The sequence below is a fragment of the Dama dama genome, chromosome 9 (genome assembly GCF_033118175.1).
Source record: "Dama dama isolate Ldn47 chromosome 9, ASM3311817v1, whole genome shotgun sequence".
Taxonomy (NCBI): Eukaryota; Metazoa; Chordata; class Mammalia; order Artiodactyla; family Cervidae; genus Dama; species Dama dama.
This window is the reverse complement of record NC_083689.1, coordinates 21,629,868-21,652,169: the sequence shown is the minus strand read 5'-3', so window position 1 is coordinate 21,652,169 and position 22,302 is coordinate 21,629,868. Positions and strand designations below refer to the sequence as shown.

At 45.4% G+C, this 22,302-nt stretch overlaps 1 protein-coding gene across 2 annotated transcripts in view; it reads right to left on the bottom strand.

Moving 5' to 3' along the window:
* Nucleotides 1-22,302, bottom strand: part of ACER1 (alkaline ceramidase 1) — a 56,623-nt gene that overhangs the window by 15,915 nt on the left and 18,406 nt on the right. Inside the window, exon 1 of one of the 2 annotated variants that reach the window (XM_061150575.1) lies at nucleotides 7,729-7,821. The exons of the other annotated variant lie outside the window; for it this stretch is intronic. Coding sequence (XP_061006558.1) covers nucleotides 7,729-7,821 — 93 coding nt within the window. Of the gene's footprint in view, nucleotides 1-7,728; nucleotides 7,822-22,302 lie in introns of those variants that run through there. 2 annotated transcript variants of the gene reach the window in all.

Here is a 22,302-nt window from a genome sequence, read left to right as displayed (position 1 = left end):
ACATGGCTGGGGGGGGGGGGCAGAAGGGATAAATTATAGTCTAAGATTAATAGATACATACTACTGAATATAAAATAAACAGCGAGGTCCTACTTTTCAGCATAGGGATCCATACTCAATACCCTATAATAAACCATAATGGGAAAGAACATGGAAAAGGATTTCCCTGGTGATCCAGTGGTTAGGACTCTGCACTCTGACTGCTGGGGCCCCGGGTTTGATCTCTAGCGAGGTAGCTAAGATCCCACAAGTAGTGTGGCATGACCAAAAAAATGTGTGCGTGTGTGTACTCTTTATATATACATACTTTATATATATATATATATACTTTATATGTATTGTGTGTGTGTATATATATATATCCCTTGGATTCTCCAGGCAAAAACACTGAAGTAGGTTTTTGCATCTCCTGCATTGCAGGCAGATTCTTGACCCACTGAGCCACCTGGGAAGCTCCAGCACTCCACAGAAGCCCCCTTGTTGCATAGGTACTCAGTCCTCTGAAGCAGGAAATGGCAACTCACTCCAGTATTCTTGCCTGGAAAAGTTCACAGAGGAACCTGGTGGGCTACAGCCCATGGGGTCCCAAAGAGTCAGACAAGACTGAGCATCACGCATGAACTTGGTAAATATCTGCTCAATCGGAGGAATGAATGAAAGAGTTTTTCTTCCCTAGCACATACCACAACCTGGCACCCTATACCGTTGACTCTTGTTTAGTGCTTCCATCTCCCAGGACATCAACCCCACTGCCCATGTGTGCATGCTCAGTCCAACTCTCTGTGACCCCATGGACTGTAGCCCACCAAGCTCCTCTGTCCAAGGGATTCTCCAGGCAAGAATACTGGAATGGGTTGCCATTTCCTCCTCAAGGAGATCTTCCGCACCCAGAGATTGCACCCACATCTCCTCTGTCTCCTGCATTGCAGGCGGGTTCTTTACCTGCTGAGCCACTGGGGAGGACCCATTCCAGCCCCATGAGAACAGGCATTTCTGTCTGCTTTGATCACCGCTGTATCCCTGGAGCTGGAGCAGTGTCTGGTTCCATCAGTTTCCGATGAATGAGGAGGGAAATAAAGGGGTCATTTCAATCTACCCCGGCATCGGTTCCAGGAGGCCAACAGGGTGGGGTCACCAATGCCTGTTACCCCAAAGGAGAAGAGAGATCCAGAGGGACCTACTGAGTCTGGGCCCAGGCTGTAGCAGGGGCATTCTCTTCAGTTTCAGGTATGCAATTATTCTATTCATGGCATCTGCTCTCCCCGAGGGCAGGAACCATGCCCTCCTCAGTTTCTGTCGGGCCTGGCATACCAGAGGTGCTCTGGAGTTAATTGCTGTTGCTATGGGAATTCCCTGGCAGTCCAGTGGTTAGGACTCGGCGCTTCCACTGCCAGGCACAGGTTCAATCCCTGGTTCCTGAAACTACTAATATAATCCTCCAAGATGTACAATGAAGCAAAAAAAAAAAAAAAAAAAAGGAAAGAAATTGCTGTTGCTGTGAATGTTGAGGAGAAGAAAGGCAGAAGAGGGAGGTGTGGTTTTGAGCTCATGGGACCTGTCAGTCACAGCCAGGTGCTCAGAGAGGGGTGGGCCTTGTGCCTGGGCCACACAGCATCCAGGGAAGAGAGAGATGGGAGTTATCAGCGCACTGCAGAGGCCAGCCATGCCAAGGTTGTCAGAAGAGGAGGTGAGGAAGCTGATGGAGGTGTGGGCACTGCAGCTGGCAACTTCCTGACTCTTACCTCCCCATCTGTTCGATACCCACCCCCCACTAGACTCCCCCTACTCATTCCCACCTGCCTATGCAGGTCCCCACAGCAGGCACGCCATCCCACTGCTCTGGATCTGAGCATCCGGGAGGGGGTTTTCTAGGGAGGATGGGATGCAGAGCTTCTGAAACTTTGGCAGGATCCCAGGGAAGAAATTTCAGCAGCACAGCTGCCTCTGGGAGTTAAAGGGGGAGGGGAGCCTTGAAACATCGCCCTACACCACTTGAAACTCTCCCCAGGAGGCCACCAAGCCAAAGCAAACAGGCACCCACTGGGGTGGCCCACGCACCTCGACTTCCCCCCACGCTCATCCTATCCCAACCCCTCCCACACCCCCACCACACTCTGTCCCAGCTGGACCACACTTCCAGACTCCTGGCCAGGCTGTGAAACGCAATCAGGTGTCCCAGCCACCCCCACATTATGGAGTCCCCCACGCTCCCAATTCTGCCATGGCTCCCCAGTGCCCCCACGAAGGCACATGGATTCTTCCACCTGGCAGCCTTGTCTTGGCTTCTGGAAACCTCACCAGCCCTTTTTCTCACCTTCCGTCCCTCCCCCTCAGGCAGGCAGCCTAGGTGCTGGCTTTCAGCTACCAGTTCTTGTCTCTCATCTCAAGACCTTGGCATATGCTATTTCCTTTGACCCATCCACCTTAGAGAATATTAACTTATTCCTTAAGCATCGAGGTTCCCCCCACCCCCACCAAACGGAGGCGTCACACCCCACCCCATGGTTCCCCACCATTACTTCCAGAGCCCTGTTTCTCCCTTAGTCATGAGCTAACCATGGTGTTGGGAGGAGTCCATTCCTAATTCTGAACCACCCCCTCCACAGCCTGGGGGCCCTAAGCCTCTCTGGGACCTGGAATCACCCAGCACAGGTTGGTTTACAGCATTTTTGCTGAATGGATAATGAGTCAATCGATGAATACAGGATAAATTTCAAACACTCCAACTCAGCATTGAAAACGTCATCTTTGCATTCCCCTGGTGGCTCTGTGAGTAAGAATCCACCTGCCAATGCAGGGGACACAGGTTAGAACCGCAAAGATTCCACACGCCACAGAGCAACTAAGCCCCGTGGGCCGCAACTACTGAAGCCTGAGTGCCCTAGAGCCCGTGCTCAGCAAGAAGGGCGACCACGATGAGAAGCCGGCACATGCACACAGCGATGAAAGAGCAGCCTCCGCCTGCTGCAACTAGAGAAAGACGCTGAGCAGCAACGAAGACCCAGCACAGCCAAAAATAAAATGTGTTAATTAATTTTTAAAAAAACCTTCATCTTTATCTGGCCCCATATTTTGGGCACAGAGACACACTTTCCCAAACTGGTTGTCCCTCTTTTACTTCCAGAACTTAGCACATCACTTTCTTCTCTTCTGCTCTCTTTCCCAGACTCCTACCTGCCTCGGTGAGCTCCTATTCTTCCTTCAAAACCCAACTCCTAGGTGCCCTCCTCCATGAAGCCTCCAGCAACCTGAGCCAAGTCCTCTAGCACATCCTTCCTCTATACCCTGACTGTGGTGGGCTGGGCCCTGCCTCTACCAACCCCAGGCTCACAGCTCCTTTCCAGAAGATCAATAAGAAAGCAAAAGATTCTTCAGAGAGCACTGTTTTCCAATTATAAGTTATGACTCCTAAATGGATTGTGAATGGACTTAAAAATTCCTTTCATGGGCTTTTCCTGGTGGTTAAGAATCCACTTTCCAAAGCAGGGGATGTAGGTTCAATCCCTGGTTGGGGAACTAAGATCTCACACACTAAGGGCAACTAGGATCAAGTGCTGCAACTACTGAGCTGTGAGCCTGTGGGCACAACTAAGATCTGATGCAACCAGAAATAAATAAATAATTTTTTTAATTTTTTTCTTCTACGTCATCTTTCATTTACATACCTAGATCAAAACATGCTTTTAAATAGCTGCCTAACATTTTGACATGTATTCAGCACTACACAGATTGGTGAAAAATATTATGGCTTCTTTTTATTTTTTGGCTGTGCAGTTTACAGGATCTTAGTTCTCCAACCAGGGATTAAACCCAAGTCCTCTTCCCTGGTGACTCAGATGGTAAAGAATCTGCCTGCAATGCAGAAGACCCGGGTTCCATCCCTGGGCCAGGAAGGCCCTCTGGAGAAGGGAATGGCTACCCACTCCAGTATTCTTGCTTGGGAAATCCCGTGAACAGAGGAGCCTGGCAGGCTACAGTCCATGGGGTCGCAAAGAGTCTGACACAACTGAGCAACTAACACTTCCACTTCACTCTTCAGTGAAAGCGCAGAGTCCTAACCACCAAACTACCAGGAATTTTCTATGGCTTCCTTTTTATTCATTTATTTATTGCCACTGCAAATGTCCCAGAGATGACATTAAACACAAACTTTGCCAGCCATAGGGATTTTCTCTTTGGTGAAAGTTCCTAGAGGTACAATGGCAGGGTCAAGGCTAAAGTTTATTTGTAAATTGATGTCTTTTAAAATATTTATTTACCTGGCTGCACTGGGTCTTAGTTGCAGCATTCGAACTTTTAGTTGTGGCATGTGGGATCTAGTTCCTGGACCAGGAATCAAACCTGGGCCCCCTGAATTGGGAGCACAGAGTCTTAGTTACTGAACCACCAGAGAAGTCCCTGTAAATTGATACCTTGACACAAGTTGTCAACTTGCTTGCAGGAGGCCACAGAATGTGAGTTTGCCCACATTCATTAAAAAAAAAAAAAAACTCATTTTTAACTCCTGATTTGAGAGGCCAAAGAGAAAAAAATATATTGTTTTCTATTTGGGCTTTAAAAAAGAAAAACTTCTTATATGAATAGGCAGACTACAGCCCCCTGAGTCAAATCCAGCTCACTGTCTTTTGTATGGCCCATGTGCTAAGAATGATGTTTACAATTTTAAAAGGTCACAAAAAGGGAATTCTCTGGTGGTCCAGTGGTTACCACTCAGATTCCATTGCAGGCGGCAAGGGTTCCTTTCTTGGTTGGGGAACATCCCGGAAAAAAAAAAAAGGTTTCAAAAATTAAAACAAGGAGAATGTCTTGTGACACGTGACAATTACTTGAAATTCACATTTTGGTGTCCACAAATAAAGTTTTATTGGCATTCAGCCATGCTCTTCTGTTTACATATCATCTTGGCTGATTTCTAGTTACAAGGGCAGAATTGAGTAGTTTTGAAAGAGATCATGTGGCTCCCAAAAATCCAAAACTACTGTCTATTTGGGCTTTCCAGGTAGCTCAGATGGTAAAGAATCTGCCTGCCAATGCAGAAGACAGGGATTTGATCCCTGGGTTTGATCCCTGGGTCGGGAAGATCCCCAGGAGGAGGGCATGGCAACCCACTGTAGCACTCTTGCCTGGAGAATTTCATGGACAGAAGTCTGGTGGGCTATAGTCCATGGGGTCGCCAAAGAGTTAGACATGACTTAGCAACTAAACAACACTGTCTATCTGGCCTTCAGAGAAAGAGTTTGTGGGGGCTTCCCTGATGGCTCAGTGGTAAAGAATCCGCCTGCCAATTAAGGAGACAGATTGGATCCCTGATCTGGGAAGATCCTACATGCTGCAGAATAACTAAGCCTGTGCACCACAACTGCTGAGCCTGTACTCTGGAGCAGCTACTGAGCCCGCATGCTACAACGACTCGAGTCTGTGCCCTAGAGGCCGTGTTCCACAGCAAGAGAAGCCACTGCAATGAGAAGCTCGAGTACCACAACTAGAAAGCAGTCCTTGCTCATTGCAACTAGAGAAAAGCCTCCACAGCCAAAAATAAATACATAAACTTATATATATATATGTAAGGAGTTTGCGGATCCCTGAAGTATGTGCCTTATTAGCTATAGTGATGGGGTTAGGGAACTCAGAAGTGTGTTGGAGGAGAAAGTCTCTTCTATAACAACACAGATTCAATTGCCCATGCCCTGATCTATTTGCCAAAGCCTTTTGAGTAGAATAAAAGACATCCTAGGGGATTCCCTAGTGGTCCAGTGGTTAGGACTTGGTGCTTTCACTGCCAGGGCCTGCTTTCGATCCCTGGGGTCAGGGAGCTAGGATCCCACAAGCTGCACAGCCAAAAAAGAAAAAAAAAAGATGTCCAAGGTAAATACTGTCTGGTCAAACTTCTGTTTCTGCCTGATAAGTATCCGGGAAGGCAGGTATCGGATGCTAATGATGTAGAAATCTCTGTCTGAATACGTGTCATGACCAGAATCAATTTTTAGACTTACAGCCTTGGCAAGTTATCTGCAGGCTATTCAATTTTCCACATTTAGAGACGGGCTGAGGGCTTCCCCGGCAGCCCAATGGTTAGGACTCTGTGCTTCCACTGCAAGAAGGCACAGTTCAATCTCTGGTTCAGGATCTAAGATCCTGCAAGCCCCAACGCACAGCAAAAAAAAAAAAAAGACAGGTTGAAGAAGAAGGATAGCATGGGTGGGAATTTTGCACAAGAGCACACGGATCCGGATGCAGCCCACACCTGAGCCAGCCCTCTCTCCATGCCTTCTGTGGGGTGGGGCTGGAGATGGAACTTTCTGGACTGCTGGGGAAAGCAGAGAGGAGGGTTCCAGAACCCCCAACCCTCTTCTCTGCCTATAGGCATTGGCATATTCAGCCCCCTCTCATTTTATAAAAAAAAGGCCATTGAGGACCACGAACAGTCAATACCTCAAAAGCTGGGGCAACCTCAGCGACACCTTGGTTCTCAAACTCTCATGTTCCAGCTCTGGAAAGTGGTGAGGTCAAAGGTAACAGAGTCAGAGCAACTTGGGTATCGTGGCACACGATACCTCCCCCCTCTCCAAGAAAAAAACCTCTCCTGGATGTGTCAAGTTCAAATCCCACCTCTGAGTACCAGGGCAATCCTGGGCATATCCTTCAATCTCCCTGAATGCCTGTTTCATCACCTGGAAAATGGGATTAACTAACTCCATATACTATGCTTGCATGCTAAGTTGCTTCAGTTGTGTCCAATTCTTTGCAACCCCATGGACTGTATAGCCCATCAGGATCTTCTGTCCATGGGATTTTTCAGGCAGTAATACTGGAGTGGGTTGCCATGCCCTCCTCTGGGGGATCTTTATATGTGGTGCCTAATTCCCAGGGAAGATTAAATGGGGTTTTTCAGGCCAAATATTTAGGGTGATGCCTGACACACAGTAAGTGCTCAATAAAGGCCATTACATGCAAGATTGCATGCTCATCATTTATTGAGCATGTACTATGTGCAGGGCACAGAGTAAAGGATGTTTCCTCATTACCCACCATCCTGGGGGCTCCAGGAAACGTCCCCAGCACCCCACACAGGATGGCAGAGGCGCACGTGTCTCTGGTCACTCACATCTTTCAAACTTCAGTTAAATGCCACTGCCACTGACACATCCACAAACAGGATTTTTGAGCTCTTTTGATGTGCCCCCACAGCAAGGGCTGGGGAAAGGATGACCAGTCATCCTGTTATACCTGAAACTGAAGGATCTCCTGACATAAGACTTATGGTGCTGAAACCAAGACAGTCCCAGTAAACTGAGATGATTTAGTAACCCTGGGCTGAGAGTATAGCTGAGAATAAAGTAGACATAACCACCTGCTCCAGGAAGTCCTCCCTGGTCCACCCCTCCACCACTGGCTCAGAAGCTACCTCTTGGCTTCTCTGAAGCTGCCTGTGCACCCCCCTTTAAAGCACCATCACCCTGGCTTGTGAATGCCCGGAGTAGCCTCTGTATCCTCCTTTCCAGGAGGGCAGAGAGGGCTCTTTTTCAGATCACTATTGCAAGGCTCATGCCAAACAGAGACAGTCTAATGAATGAAAGCCAGCAAGGCAAGCTTTGCCTAACAGATGAGCAAACCAAGGCCCAGTAAGGCGGGCCACTGGAGCAGGATTTCCCGGAGGTGGAGGAGCTGGGGCTTGAACCCCTGTCAGCTGAGACTTTGTCCCGCCAGCCCTCCCACCCGGCCCCTCACCGTGTTGTAGAACTCGGCCACCAGCTGTGAGTACTGGAAGTTGGGCTCACACCAGTCCACCTCAGAGCTCTGGTAGGCGAAGATGCTGGGCATCTTGACACCTCACCTGCCGCCCGCTGGCTGCGTCTGGCAGAGAGCAGCATCTGAGCCTACAGAGGGACAGGCCCAGCCAAGGCGGGGAGAGGATGGCGGGGTGCCCTGCGGCAGGCAGGTCGAGAGGAGGAAAAACCTGCTGGATGGCTCCCTGGTTGCACCAGGGACAGCCTGCCTGTGAGGTGGTGGCAGGTGCCCTGGGCAAAAGCAGAGGGGCTGGCACCATCCAGGGAGCAAGGGGGAGTGGGAAAGGGGCTTCCCTTCCCTGCTCCCTAGGAGTGGGAGTTAGGGAGACTGTTCTTGGAACAGTAATTTTAAATACTGGTGATGTTAGATCACTGTCCTCACTTCACAGATGGGCAAAGTGAGGCAGAGGGCAAGATCCTTTAAGGTGAGGACACCAAGATATGCACACAGGCAGGCTCCTGACTCCAAGCTTCTAACCACTACCCAGATGCCACCAAAGCTACACACCACAGCCTCCCAGATCTAGGCCAAGAGCTGCATGCCTGCCCCAATGGACTCTACTCAGCTCCCTTGGGGGCCTTTGGTGATAGGACCTCCTTTGAGGGCCTCAGTCTTCCTGTCTGGGCTATGGGAGACTGGGGTGGATTGAAACCATTTCTCTTGGGCAGACAAGACCTCAAATACCTGGAGGGTCTGAGTTTCCAATGAATGGGAGGAGACTGTGGAGTTCCAGGCCTGGGGTTCCCAGTCCTGACTTCCCAGGGCTGCGGAAAGCTCTGGTTTGAGAGTCAGACAGGCTTGAGTTTGAATTCTGAGTTCCTCCCATTCCTAAGCTGTGTGACCATGGGCAAGTGAATTCACTTCTTTGAGCCTCAGTTTTCTCACCTGTAAGATGAGAAAAAATAGTACTTCCCTCTTAGGGATTCTGTGAAGATTTAATAAACTGATATAGCATTTCCCTAGGGAGAACATTTTTTGGTGAGGTGGACCTGCATTCAGAATCACTTAGCTATGTGGTGAGAAATCTATTTACTCTTTTCAATTCTCATTAGTTACAGAAGAGGGGCTCAGTTGGTGCTAATAGATGTTTATGCCTCAACATTTCATCCCTTTGTTTGATAAAAAGCCCTTCAGCAGGCAACAGTATCCAGCTGGACCATCTAGACATTATTTACTTACACTGTATTTATTTTAAAGTAAGTTTGTCTTCTAGCTGCTCATAGCCACTTTCCATTCATAGCAGAGTTCTTACAAGTTTCTTCTTAAGAATAAACTAACTGAAGCCTTATAATTCTTGCAGTGGTTACAAAAATCTATACAGGTGAAAAAAACTGCATAGACAGATAGGATAAATGCACAGACATGAATAATGACAAACTGTTGAAATCTGAATAAGGTCTATAAATCACACTAACATAAGTTACTTGGTTTTGAAATTGTATCATTATATAATATGTAACCCAGGTAAGAGAAATTGGAGAAATATGATAGAAGGATACAGATCTATCTGTACACTTTTTGCAACTTCTTGTGTGTACAATTATTCCAATATAAAGAGTTTTTTAAGCAACTGGTTTGGGGTTTTCATTGGTGGATGAATAGCTCAACAAAACATGCTCCATCCAAGCAAAGGGATATTATTCGATGTTAAAAAGGAAGAAGATTCTGATACCTGCTGCAATATGGATGAACTCTGAGGATATGACACTCAGCAGGAGAGAAGCCTGTCACAAAAGGACAAATACTGCTTGATCCTACTCACAGGAGGTCCCTAGAGGACCTCAAACCGTAGAGACAGGAAGTGGGGGCCAGGGGCTAGGGGCGGGGGGTGGGGAGTGGGTATTTAATGAGCACGGAGTTTCAGCTTGGGAAGATAAGAAAGTTCTGGAGATGAATGGTGGGGATGGTTGCACAACATGTGAAGCTAGCTAATGCCACTGACCTTAGGATCAAAATCGGTTAAGACAGGGACTTTCCTCGTGATCCAGCGGTTAAGAGTCTGCACTCCCAATACAGAGGGCACAGTTTCCATCCCTGGTTGGGGAGATAAGACCCTGCATGTTGCAGGGTGTGGCTAAAAAAAATTAAGATGGTACATTCCATGTTATGTATATTTTACCCCAATTTTAAAGTAATTGATCTAGGTTTTTAAAGGGGGTGTTATTTGACAAAATACCTTAAGTAGATAAGAGTTTAGGGAGGGAGTGGATATAGGAAAATCTTGAGGGTCATTGGTAAAGTTAGAAACTTGGGAACTATTGAGTTGTGTATGTATGTTGATGGCTTAGCCCAGAGCTGGCACTGGACTAAAAGAGGCTATTATACCACCATTACCACCATCACCATCATCATCACCTGTTTTTGCGGTTCACTCACTCAGTTGTGTCCGACTCTTTGTGACCCCATGGACTGCAGTACGCTAGGCTTCCCTGTCCTTCACCATCTCCCAGAGTTTGCTCAAACTCATGTCCATTGAGTCAGTGACACCATCCAACCATCTCATCCTCTGTCATCCCCTTCTCCTCTTGCCTTCAATCTTTCCCAGCATCAGGGTCTCTTCCAATGAGTCAGCTCTTTGCACCAGGTGGCCAAAGGATTGGAGCTTCAGCTTCATCATCAGTCCTTCCAGTGAATATTCAGGGTTGATTTCCTTTAGGATTGCCTGGTTTGATCTCCTTGCTTTCCAAGGGACTCTCAAGAGGGCTCTCCAGCACCACAGTTCAAAAGTATCAATTCTTTGGCACTCAACCTTCTTTATGATCCAATTCTCACATCTGTACATGACTACTGGAAAAACCAGTCTTGACCATATGGACCTTTGTCAGCAAAGTGACATCTCTGCTTTTTAATATGCTGTCTAGGTTTGTCAGTTTTTCGTCCAAGGAGCAAGCATCTTTCAATTTCATGGCTGCAGTCACCATCCACAGTGATTCTGGAGCCCAAGAAAATAAAATCTGTCACTGTTTCCAGTTTTTCCCTATCTATTTGCCAGGAAGTGATGGGACCAGATACCATAATCTTAGTTTTGAATGCCGAGTTTTAAGCCAGCTTTTTCACTCCCCTCTTTCACCCTCATCAAGAGGCTCTTTAGGGACTTCCCTGGTGGTCCAGTGGTTAAGACTCCATTCTCTTAACACAGGGGGCCCAGGTTCAATCCCTGGTCAGGGAACTATATCCCATGTGCTACAACTAAGGGCTTCCCTGGTAGCTCAGATGGTAAAGAATCCGACTGCAATGTGGGAGACCTGGATTTGATCCCTGGCTTGGGAAGATCCTCTGGAGAAGGGGCCAGCTACCCACTCCAGTATTCTTGTCTGGACAATTCCAGGGACAGAGGAGCCTGGCAGGCTATAGTCTATGGGTCACAAAGAGTCAAACACAACTGAGCGACTTACACATTCACACTTCACATAAGCAAAGACCCAGCATGGCCAAATAAATTTTAAAAGGGAAAAAAAAAAAAAGAGGCTCTTTAGTTCCTCTTCACTTTCTGTCATTAGAGTGGCATCATCTACATATTGGAGGTTGTTGATATTTCTTCCAGCTTGTGAGTGATCTAGCCCAGCATTCCACATGATGTACTCTGCATATAAGTTAAACAGGGTGACAATATGCAGCCTTGCCATATTTCTTTCCCAATTTTGAACCAGTCAGTTGTTTCATGCAAGGTTCTAACTGTTGCTTCATGTCCTGCATACAGGTTTCTCAGGAGATAGATAAGGTGGTCTGATAGTCCCATCTCTTTAAGAATTTTCCACACATCACCATTATCACCATTATCATCACCATCTTCTACAAGATGTCAAATACTTTGATGTTCACACTCTGCCAGGTACGCCGTCACCTTCAAGATCCTCTGAAGGGATGGAAAAGATGTCACATTTAGAGGTGACAAAAGTTTCCAGAGCCTGGACTACAAGCTCGGCTTGGCTCTATACTCCTCTAGATCAGCAACAACCTTACCTGTGGCCATAGCCCACAACCGTCACCATCACCCCTGCCTCTCTGAGCCCAGTTGGAAGCAGATAGCCTCCCATGTCCCTCCCTAGTCAAATCTGGGCCAGGAATAGTTGTCAGGATCTGGTTCTCCTGGATCTCGGTCAAGGTTTAACAGCTGGAAGCAAGATGATGAGATGCCTACGCCCAGCCCAGTGTGGAGTTTGGGAAATTGCCTGCACACGTGGACTGGGGCAACAGGATGGTGAGACAGGTGCGTGGGTGCTGAAGGGGTGGTGCTCACCTTCTGCCAGATGGCAGGTGTGGGAAGTGCCAGAGCCTGGGTGGAGAGGTGACAGGTCTCCGTGGGCATGCAATAAATTAGCACAGACGGCAACTTGAGACAACACACCTTTCCTATCCTACAGTGCTAGAGATGAGGAATTTGAAAGGAGTCTTATAGGATGAAAATCCAGCTGTGGGCAGGGCTGTCTCCTTCCGGAGGCTCCATGGGAGAGTCCAAACTCTAGATTTTCCTAGTTTCTAGGGGCCACCTGCATCCCTGGCTCATGGCCCCTTCCTCCATCTTCAAAGTACATCATCCCCTCTTTGGATGTCATCATTTTACTCCACCTTACCCCCTTTTCTCTGATCTGAACTTTCTTATAAAGACTCTTGTGAAGACTGGATCCACTGTGTAAGACAATCTTCTCTCAGGATCCTTAATTCAATGACACTTTTGCCATGGAAGGGCTTCCTTGGTGGCTCAGAAGGTAAAGAATCTGCCTGCAATGCAGGTTCAATTCCAGGGATGGGAAGATTCCTTGGAGGAGGGCATGGCAACACGCTCCAGTACTCTTGCCTGGATAATCCCATGGACAGAGGAGGCTGGCGGGCTACAGTCCATGGGGCTTTGCCATGGAAGGTAACATATTGCCAAGTTTCAGTAACATGGATGTGGACATTTGGAGGGAACTAATCATTTACATGGACTTCCCGGGTGGCTCAGGGGTAAAGAATCCAGTTGCACTGCAGGAGACTCAGGTTCCGTCTCTGGGTTGAGAAGAACCCCCGGAGAAAGAAATGGCAACCCAGTCTGGTATTCTTACCTGGGAAATCCCACAGACAGAGGACCCTACAGTCCTACAGGTGGGCGACAGTCCATGGGGTCACAAGAGAGTCAGACAGGACTGAGCAACTAAATGACAAGTCATCTTCTCACCGCAGAGGGATCTCAGGACTGGGAACCTGGGGTTGAACTAAATTGGGGTTGAGATGGATGTGAGGATGGAATCGGGGGTGAGAATGGATGTAGGGTGGGGAACTGGCCTGGGGATAACTATGGAGTGAGGCTGAAGCCTGAGTTGGGATTGGAGACAAGGCTAAAGGCAGTGCTGGAGATGGAAGGCACTGGGAATGGAAATACAGGTGAGGACAGGGACAGTGTTGGCGGGTGAGTTTGAGGACAATGTTGGGATAGGTTTGGGGATGAGGGTGGGCTTGAGATCATGGTGGGGGGTCGGAATGGGGACCTTACTCATCTCTCATTCACCATCATAGGGACCTCATGAAGCTGTGGATGGGACTCTGCCCATGACGGACATTGGCATCCCACCGCATGTCAGCTCCTGTGGGGTTTGTAAGGGTGGGAGGTAGACGCCAGTGGTGTGTCCATCAAGAAGGCTGACGATGAGCCATGACTCTTAACCATCTCTGCTCACCCAGGCAAAGGTCTGATGTATGTTATAGAAAAACACAAGTGGCCAAGAGAAATTGAAACTGGCTGATAATATTACAGTCCAGAATTAACTGTTAGGCTATTTTTACCTGAAACGATCATTCATATTATTTATTTTTTATAAAGATGTTGGTGCTATTGTATGTTTGTTCCTAATTTTTTCACTTAAAATGCCATTAACAGCCTGTGATATTTTGAAGCCTTCTTCACTATGATTATCTTAAGTTTTATTTTTACTTTTTAAAATTATTTATTTATTTGGCTGTGCTGGGTTTTACTTGTGGCATGTGGGATCCAGCTGCCTGATCAGGGATCGAATCCTGGCCCCCTGCATTGGGAGCTTCGAGTCTCAGCCACTGGACCACCAGGGAAGTCCGTAGTTTTACTTTTAACTATGGGAAAATACACAGAACATAAAACTTGCCATCTTAACCATTTTCAGGTGCAGAGTTCAGTGTCATTAAGTACATTCACACTGTTGGACAACCATCCCCACCATCCATCTCCAGGGGAAGGTGGGAGGAAGGATAAACTAGGAGGCCGGGATTAACAGATACACATTACTACATAGAAAATAAATAAACAGGTAAGGAGGATTCGGCAGAGGGAAGAAACAACAGCCGCCATCAAAATGGGCCAAAGAACTAAACAGACATTTCTCCAAAGAAGACACACAGATGGCTAACAAACACATGAAAAGATGCTCAACATCACTCATTATCAGAGAAATGCAAATCAAAACCACAATGAGGTACCATTACACGCCAGTCAGGATGGCTGCTATCCAAAAGTCTACAAGCAATAAATGCTGGAGAGGGTGTGGAGAAAAGGGAACCCTCTTACACTGTTGGTGGGAATGCAAACTAGTACAGCCGCTATGGAAAACAGTGTGGAGATTTCTTAAAAAACTGGAAATAGAACTGCCATATGACCCAGCAATCCCACTTCTGGGCATACACACTGAGGAAACCAGATCTGAAAGAGACACGTGCACCCCAATGTTCATCGCAGCACTGTTTATAATAGCCAGGACATGGAAGCAACCTAGATGCCCATCAGCAGATGAATGGATAAGGAAGCTGTGGTACATATACACCATGGAATATTACTCAGCCATTAAAAAGAATTCATTTGAACCAGTCCTAATGAGATGGATGAAGCTGGAGCCCCTTATACAGAGTGAAGTAAGCCAGAAAGATAAAGAACATTACAGCATACTGACACATGTATATGGAATTTAGAAAGGTGATAACGATAACCCTATATGCAGAACAGAAAAAGAGACACAGAAATACAGAACAGACTTTTGAACTCTGTGGGAGAATGTGAGGGTGGGATATTTCAAAAGAACAGCATGTATGCTATCTATGGTGAAACAGATCACCAGCCCAGGTGGGATGCACGAGACAAGTGCTCCGGCCTGGTGCACTGGGAAGACCCAGAGGAATCGGGTGGAGAGGGAGGTGGGAGGGGGGATCGGGATTGGGAATACATGTAAATCCATGGCTGATTCATATCAATGTATGACAAAACCCACTGGAAAAAAAAAATAATAATAATAAAAAAAAAGAAAATAAATAAACAATAAGGTCCTACTCTATAGCACAAGAACTCTACTCAATATTTTGTAGTATTTTGAATTTTTTCAGATTCTTTATATACATATATATCTGAGTCATTGTGCTATACATCTAAAATTAACACATTTTAAATCAACTATATTTCGTTTTTGAAAAACTGCTTGATTGAAGTACAAGTGAATTTGATAAACTGCACGCATTTAAAATACATCACTGGATATTGTCTTGACATATGTACACATTTGTGAAACCAACACCATCACTCAGATAATTAACATGCCTATCTTAGTGTAAGCTTTTTTTTGTTTTGTTTTGAGGTCCTTCATTTAATCATTAGTTTCTTTTTAAAAACATGGCACATACAAGGCTTGACCAAGAGCTCACAATGAGGAAAACTGAAATCAGTGCGGTTTATTTTGGCTTTCTGATTTCCACTAATGACTTCATTTAATGAAAACTAAGTTTCAGGTGTCCATTTTCTGAACAAGGGTGTTACTTTGTTTCATAGTTTAAACAACAGCTGTACACGTTTATTTTTATTGTGTGTTTTATAAAACCTTTTCATTTTGTACTGTGGTGTAGCTGATTAACAATGCTGTGACGGTTTCAGGTAAACAGCAGAGGGACTCAGCCACATGTACACAGGTATCCATCTCCCCAGACTCCTCTCCCATCCAGGCTGCCCTATAACATTGAGCAGAGTTCCCTTGCTACAGCAAGTCCTTGTTGGTTATCCATTTTAAATACTAGCAGTGTGCACATGTCCATCCCAAACTCCTTAACTATCCCTTCCCACCATCCTTCCCTCACCACCCCCGCAACCGTAAGTTCTTTCTCTAAGTCTATGAGTCTGTTTATGTTTTGTAAGTAAGTTCACTTGTATCATTTCTCTTTAGATTCCACATATAAGGGATGTCGTGTGATATTTCTCCTTTTCTGTCTGACTTACTTCACTCAGTATGACAATCTCTCAGTGCACCCCATGTTGCTACAAGTGGCATTATTTCATTCTTTTCAATGGCTGAGTAATATTCCACTGTATGTACCATATCTTCTTTATGTATTCATCTATAGATGGACATTTAGGTTGCTTCCCTGTCCTGGCTATTGTAAACAGTGCTGCGATGAACACTGCAGTGCATGTATCTTTCAAATTATGGTTTTCTCCAGATATATGACCAGGAGTGGGAATGTGGGAGCTCTATTTTTAGTTTCTTGAGGAGCATCACACCATTCTCTAGTGGCTGCACCTACTTACATTCCCACCAACAGTGTAGGGGTTTGCCCTTTTCTCTATACCCTCTCCGGCATTTACTGTTGTGAACTTTATGATGATAGCCATTCTGGTTGGTATGAGGTGATACTGTAGTTTTGACTTGCATTTCTCTAATAACTAGTGGAAATCGGTGCATTTTAAATTGCTAAGACACATTTCAACAGTACAGATTTTTAAAAGAAAAACCACTTCCTATTAAACATTTAAAAATAGAAGAAAGTTTGGGGAATCTTCCACCCAGATATACTCTCAGTATTATTAGCATTTTGACCTTTAACTTCCCTTTCTTGAGGTATTTGTGTCTCTGGTGTGTGTGTGTCTGTGTATATTTGTGTGTATGTGTTTGTGTGTGTACGTCTGGTGTATAAGTGCATATACACCAGTAGGAGCTTTTGGAGTTGTTTTCTTTTCTTTCTTTCTTTTTTTTTTTTCTTTCTTTCTTTACTTTTGGCTGTGCTGGGTCTTCGTGGCCTCATGGGCTCTCTCTAGTTGTGGCAAGTGGGGGCTACACTCCAGTTGTGGTGCACAGGCTCCTCACTGTGGTGGTTTCTCTTGTTGGGCTCAGTACTTGTGGCACACAGACTTAGTTGTCCCATGGTTTGTGGAATCTTCCCAGACCAGGGGTAGAACCCCTGCAGTGGCAGGTGGATTCTTTTTTTTTTTTTTTTAATTATGAAAGCACAATAACCCATTTACAGGAGACTTGGAAAATACAGAACAAGGTTACATATGGTTCCACTATATCTTACAACTTTTTTAAGTAGATAAATTAAGATTTTTGGTTGGAGTTCCAATATCAAACACTCAAAAATGGATAGAATGAATACACAGAGAAGCAGAAGGACACAGGAACGGCAGGTAGATACTTAACTACAGGACCGCCAGGGAAGTCCCAGAGCTGCTTTCTACTTGCTTACTTTTCTGACTTTCCATTTAGGGGTGCAATGCACAATTGCCTCCTGGAATAAATGTATGGGATCATGTTTTTGAAAAGTGAGTTTAATTTAAAGATGATGCTTAAGTAAATCATGGTTACAGGCACAGAAGGGCAAAAATTTTAAATCTGAAAATATCCAAGGCTCTGAAAGACATGATCAGGCAATTGGTGAACTTTAAATTGTTGTTGTTCAGTCCCTCTGTCATGTCCAACTCTTTGCAACCCCATGGACTGTAGCCCGCCAGGCTTCCCTGTCATTCACTGTCTCCTGGAGTTTGCTCAAACTCATGTCCATTGAGTTAGTGATGCTATCCAACCATCTCATCCTCTGTCACACTCTTCTCCTCCTGCCCTCAATCTTTCCCAGATTTCCCAGGTCTTTGAATATGGACTGTTTATTAGATAATAGTATTAAATAGGTAGGAATTTTCAGAATTTGATAAATGAATCATGGTTACCTAAGAGAGTATCCCGGAGAAGGCAATGGCAACCCACTCCAGTACTCTTGCCTGGAAAATCCCAAGGAAGGAGGAGCCTGGTAGGCTGCAATCCATGGGGTCGCTAAGAGTTGGACACGACTGAGCAACTTCACTTTCATGCATTGGAGAGGGAAATGGCAACCCACTCCAGTGTTCTTGCCTGGAGAATCCCAGGGATGGGGGAGCCTGGTGGGCTGCTGTCTATGGGGTCGCACAGAGTCAGACATGACTGAAGCGATTTAGCAGCAGCAGCAAGAGAGTATCCTGGGCTTCCTAGGTGACACTAGTGGTAAAGAATCCGCATGCCAATGCAGGAGACACAAGAGACTCAGGTTCACAATGTTCATCGCAGCACTGTTTATAATAGCCAGGACATGGAAGCAACCTAGATGCCCATCAGCAGATGAATGGATAAGGAAGCTCTGGTACATATACACCATGGAATATTACTCAGCTGTTAAAAAGAATTCATTTGAATCAGTTCTAATGAGATGGATGAAACTGGAGCCCATTATCCAGAGTGAAGTAAGCCAGAAAGATAAAGAACATGACAGCATACTAACACATATATATGGAATTTAGAAAGATGGTAACGATAACCCTATATGCAAAACAGAAAAAGAGACACAGAAATACAGAACAGACTTTTGAACTCTGTGGGAGAAGGGGAGGGTGGGATGTTTTGAAAGAACAGCATGTATATTATCTATGGTGAAACAGATCACCAGTCCAGGTGGGATGCATGAGACAAGTGCTCGGGCCTGGTGCACTGGGAAGACACAGAGGAATCGGGTGGAGAGGGCGGTGGGAGGGGGGATCGGGATGGGGAATGCATGTAACTCTATGGCTGATTCATATCAATGTATGACAAAACCCACTGAAATGTTGTGAAGTAATTAGCCTCCAACTAATAAAAAAAAAAAAAAAGAGAGACGCGGGTTCCATCCCTGGGTCAGGAAGGGAAGAAGGCACAGCCACCCACTCTAGTACTCTTGCCTGGAGAATTCCCATGGACAAAGGAGCCTGACAGGCTGCAGTCCGTGAGGTCACACAGAGTTGGACACTGGCAGGCGATATGACAAAATAGTAGTGATTGGTAAATTTGGGTAAAAGATACATGGCAGTTCATGGCATTGTCTTGCAACTTTCCTGTTGCAATAGAAATGTTTCAACATGAAAAGTATTTTAAGTTGACAAATTAGGGGCACTCCTTGGTGGTCTGGTGGTTAGGACACCGCTCTTCCACTGCTGGAGGCCTGGGTTCAATCCCTGGTTGGAGAACTAAGATCCCACAAGCCTCAGGGCAACTGAGCCGTCATACCAGAACTAGAGAATCCGTACACCACAACCAAAGATTCCAAATGTCACTGAAGATCCCAGGGACCACAGCTGAGACCCGTCAAAAGAAACTGACCATCAGATCTGGCCGTTTGAAAGTCACTGGTGACCTCACCCATTTGTGTCTCAGTGGAGTTGTTGGGGGAAAGTCTGGTTAGAGTGGGTTCAAGAGACATTAAAAAGGGAAGGAGTGGAAATATTGCCACCTGCTGCAGCAACATGGATGGAACTAGAGATGATCAAAGACAAACAGCCTAGGATATCACTTATATGTGGAATCTAAAAAAAAAAAGATACAAAGTTAACTTATTTACAAAACAAAAACAGACTTACTGACATAGAAAAAAACTATGGGAAAGCAGGGGTGAGGGGGTGGCTGGGAGAGGGATACATTAGGAGGTTGGGATTAACAGATCAACTCTGGTACATCCGCACAATGGAATATTATTCAGCCTTGAAAGGAACGAATGAATCAATGAATATACACAACAGCACCAGTCACTCTCAAAAACACTATGTTAATGAAAGAAGCTAGTCACAAAAGACTGCTTACTATATGGTTCCATCTACATGAAATTCTAATAAAGGGAAATCTAATCTTGAGTGACAGAAAATCGGATAAATGGTCATTTGTAGATGAGGATGGGATAGGGTTAATGCAAAGTGACCCAGGGCAATCTTTCTTGGGTGATGTAAAGGTTCTCTGTGTTGACTGGGGAAGTGGAGACACTGTGGGTTTGTTAAAACTCATCAAACCATACACTTAAACTGTGCTCAGTCGCGTCTGATTCTCTGTGACTCCATGGACTGTAGTTGGCCAGGCTCCTCCATCCACGGGATTTTTTCCCAGGCAAGATACTGGACCATGTTACCACTTCCTATTCCAGGGGATCTTTCCAACCCAGGCATCTAACCCATGTCTCTTGCATCTCCTGCATTGGCAGGCGGCTTCTTTACCACTGAGCCACCTGGGGCCTCCCGGATAGCTCAGCGGTAAAGAATCCGCCTGAGATGCAGGAGACAGGAGACACTGGTTCAAGCCCTGGGCGGTGAAAATCCCCTGGAGGAGGAAATGGCAATGTGCTACTGTGTTCTTGACTGGAAAAAAATCCAATGGACAGAGGAGCCTCGTGGGCTACAGTTCATGGGGTCTCAAAGAGTCAGAGAGGACTAAGCACAAAGCCTTAAAATGGATACATTTTATGAACTGGACATTACATGTCAATAGAGTTGATATTAAACCAAGTTGAACAAGGAAGAAAGAAGGTAAAAAAAAAAAATAGGGGTTTACAGGGTTGTGGTCTTTGGGTGATGGAGTCCTGGGTTCATAGCAGAAATGGGTCAGGTGGGACTTCCCTGGTGGTCCAATGGCTAAGACCCTGCATTCCCACACTCCCAATGCAGGGGGTCTGAGTTTGATCCCTGGTCAGGGAACTAGACTCCCACATGCCACAACTAAGAGTTCACATGCCACAACTAACAGATCCTGCATACCACTACTAAGACCCAGCACAGCCAAACAAATAAATATTTCTTTAAAAATGGGTCAGGGTATAATGGGCTTAGCTTACGGTTCCACTGGTAGTTTGAGGCATTCGCATTGTGAATTTCCAGGACAGCTTACCAGGAACATATGGAGAAGACAGGCTCCTCTCTCTCCACTTAAAAACAGTGTTTTGCTTTCACTGTGTTTTTTTAAATTCAGTTTCCATCTATTTCTGGTATGTCATTCCATTTTTCCATGTATGGCAGTCATTTAAAGTTTCTATTTTAAACTAAATGTATATTTGAATGTCTTAAACGAGGGGATTTACAGCAAAATTATTCATGATTGTATAGCCGGCACACATTTGAATGACTTAAGTTTAGAAAACCTCATGGTTTCCCACCACTTTTTGTTGTGTTCTTTTCATGAATATTGAAATTTATAGGCTTGGTCTACCAGATGGATTGCATTTCTTGAGGGTTTGTGTATGTGTGTGTGTGTGTGCATGTGTGTATATGTGTGTGTGTGTGTGTGTGTGGGCAGTGAAGTAACAGACAGACTTTTATGAAGTATTAATACCTAATTACTTGCCCAGAAGAAGATTCTCCCTATTCGTCAGGTAAGGAGAATACACTTACAAAACTTTCAGAACCTCATTCAAGGTCTCGGGAAATAAGTAGTGGGGTAGAGACTGAACCCAGGACTCTCTCCCCTACCACCCCTTAACTGTTGATAATTATCACTGAACAATGATTGGAGGCTTCTCTGGTGGTCCAGTGTTCAGACTCCACACTGCCAATGCAGGGTGCACGAGTTCAATCCCTGGTTGGGGAACTAAGACCCCACATGTCACAGGCCAAAAATAATAATAATAACTGAATACTTTCCAATTTAAAAATTGAAGCCATCTAGAAAAACTTAATTCGAAAAGATACACATGCCTCAATGTTCACAGCAGCACTTTTACAATAGCCAAGACATGGAAGCAACTTAAGTGCCCACAACAAATGAATGGATAAAGATGTGGTATATATATATATAATAATATATTATATGAAATAATGCCATGTGTAGCAACAAGGATGGAATTAGAGATTATGATCCTAAATGAAGTAAACCAAACAGATAAAGACACGTACCATATCATATCACTTACATGCGGAATCTAAAAAAAACCAATAAAAATGAACTTATTTACAAAACAGAAATAGATTCACAGAAACAGGAAATGGCACAGGCATATGGAGTCTTCGTTTCTGAACCAGGGATCAAACCCATGCCCTCTGCAGCAGAAGCTCAATGTCCTAACTACTGGAATTTTCATATATTCCAATAACTTTTTAAATTACACCATGGGGGGCTTCCCTGGTGGTCCAGTGGTTAAGAAACTGCCTGCTATGCTGGAGACACACCAGTTCGATCCCTGGTCTGGGAAGATCCCACATGCTGCAGAGCAACCAAGCCCGTGCACAACAACTACTGAAGCCTGTACTCTAAAACCTGTGCTCTGCAACAAGAGAAGCCATCTCGATGAGAAGCCTGCCTATCCCAACTAGAAAGCAGCCCCCACTCGATGCAACTGGAGAAAGCCCACATGCAGCACCAAAGACCCAGCACAACCAAAAATAAATAAATGAAATATTTTTAAAAAGTTACACCATGGGACTCTTTCCATGTCAATCAACAAAACTGAATACACAGAGACTTCCCTGGTGGTTCAGTGGTTAAGACTCAGCTCCCACTG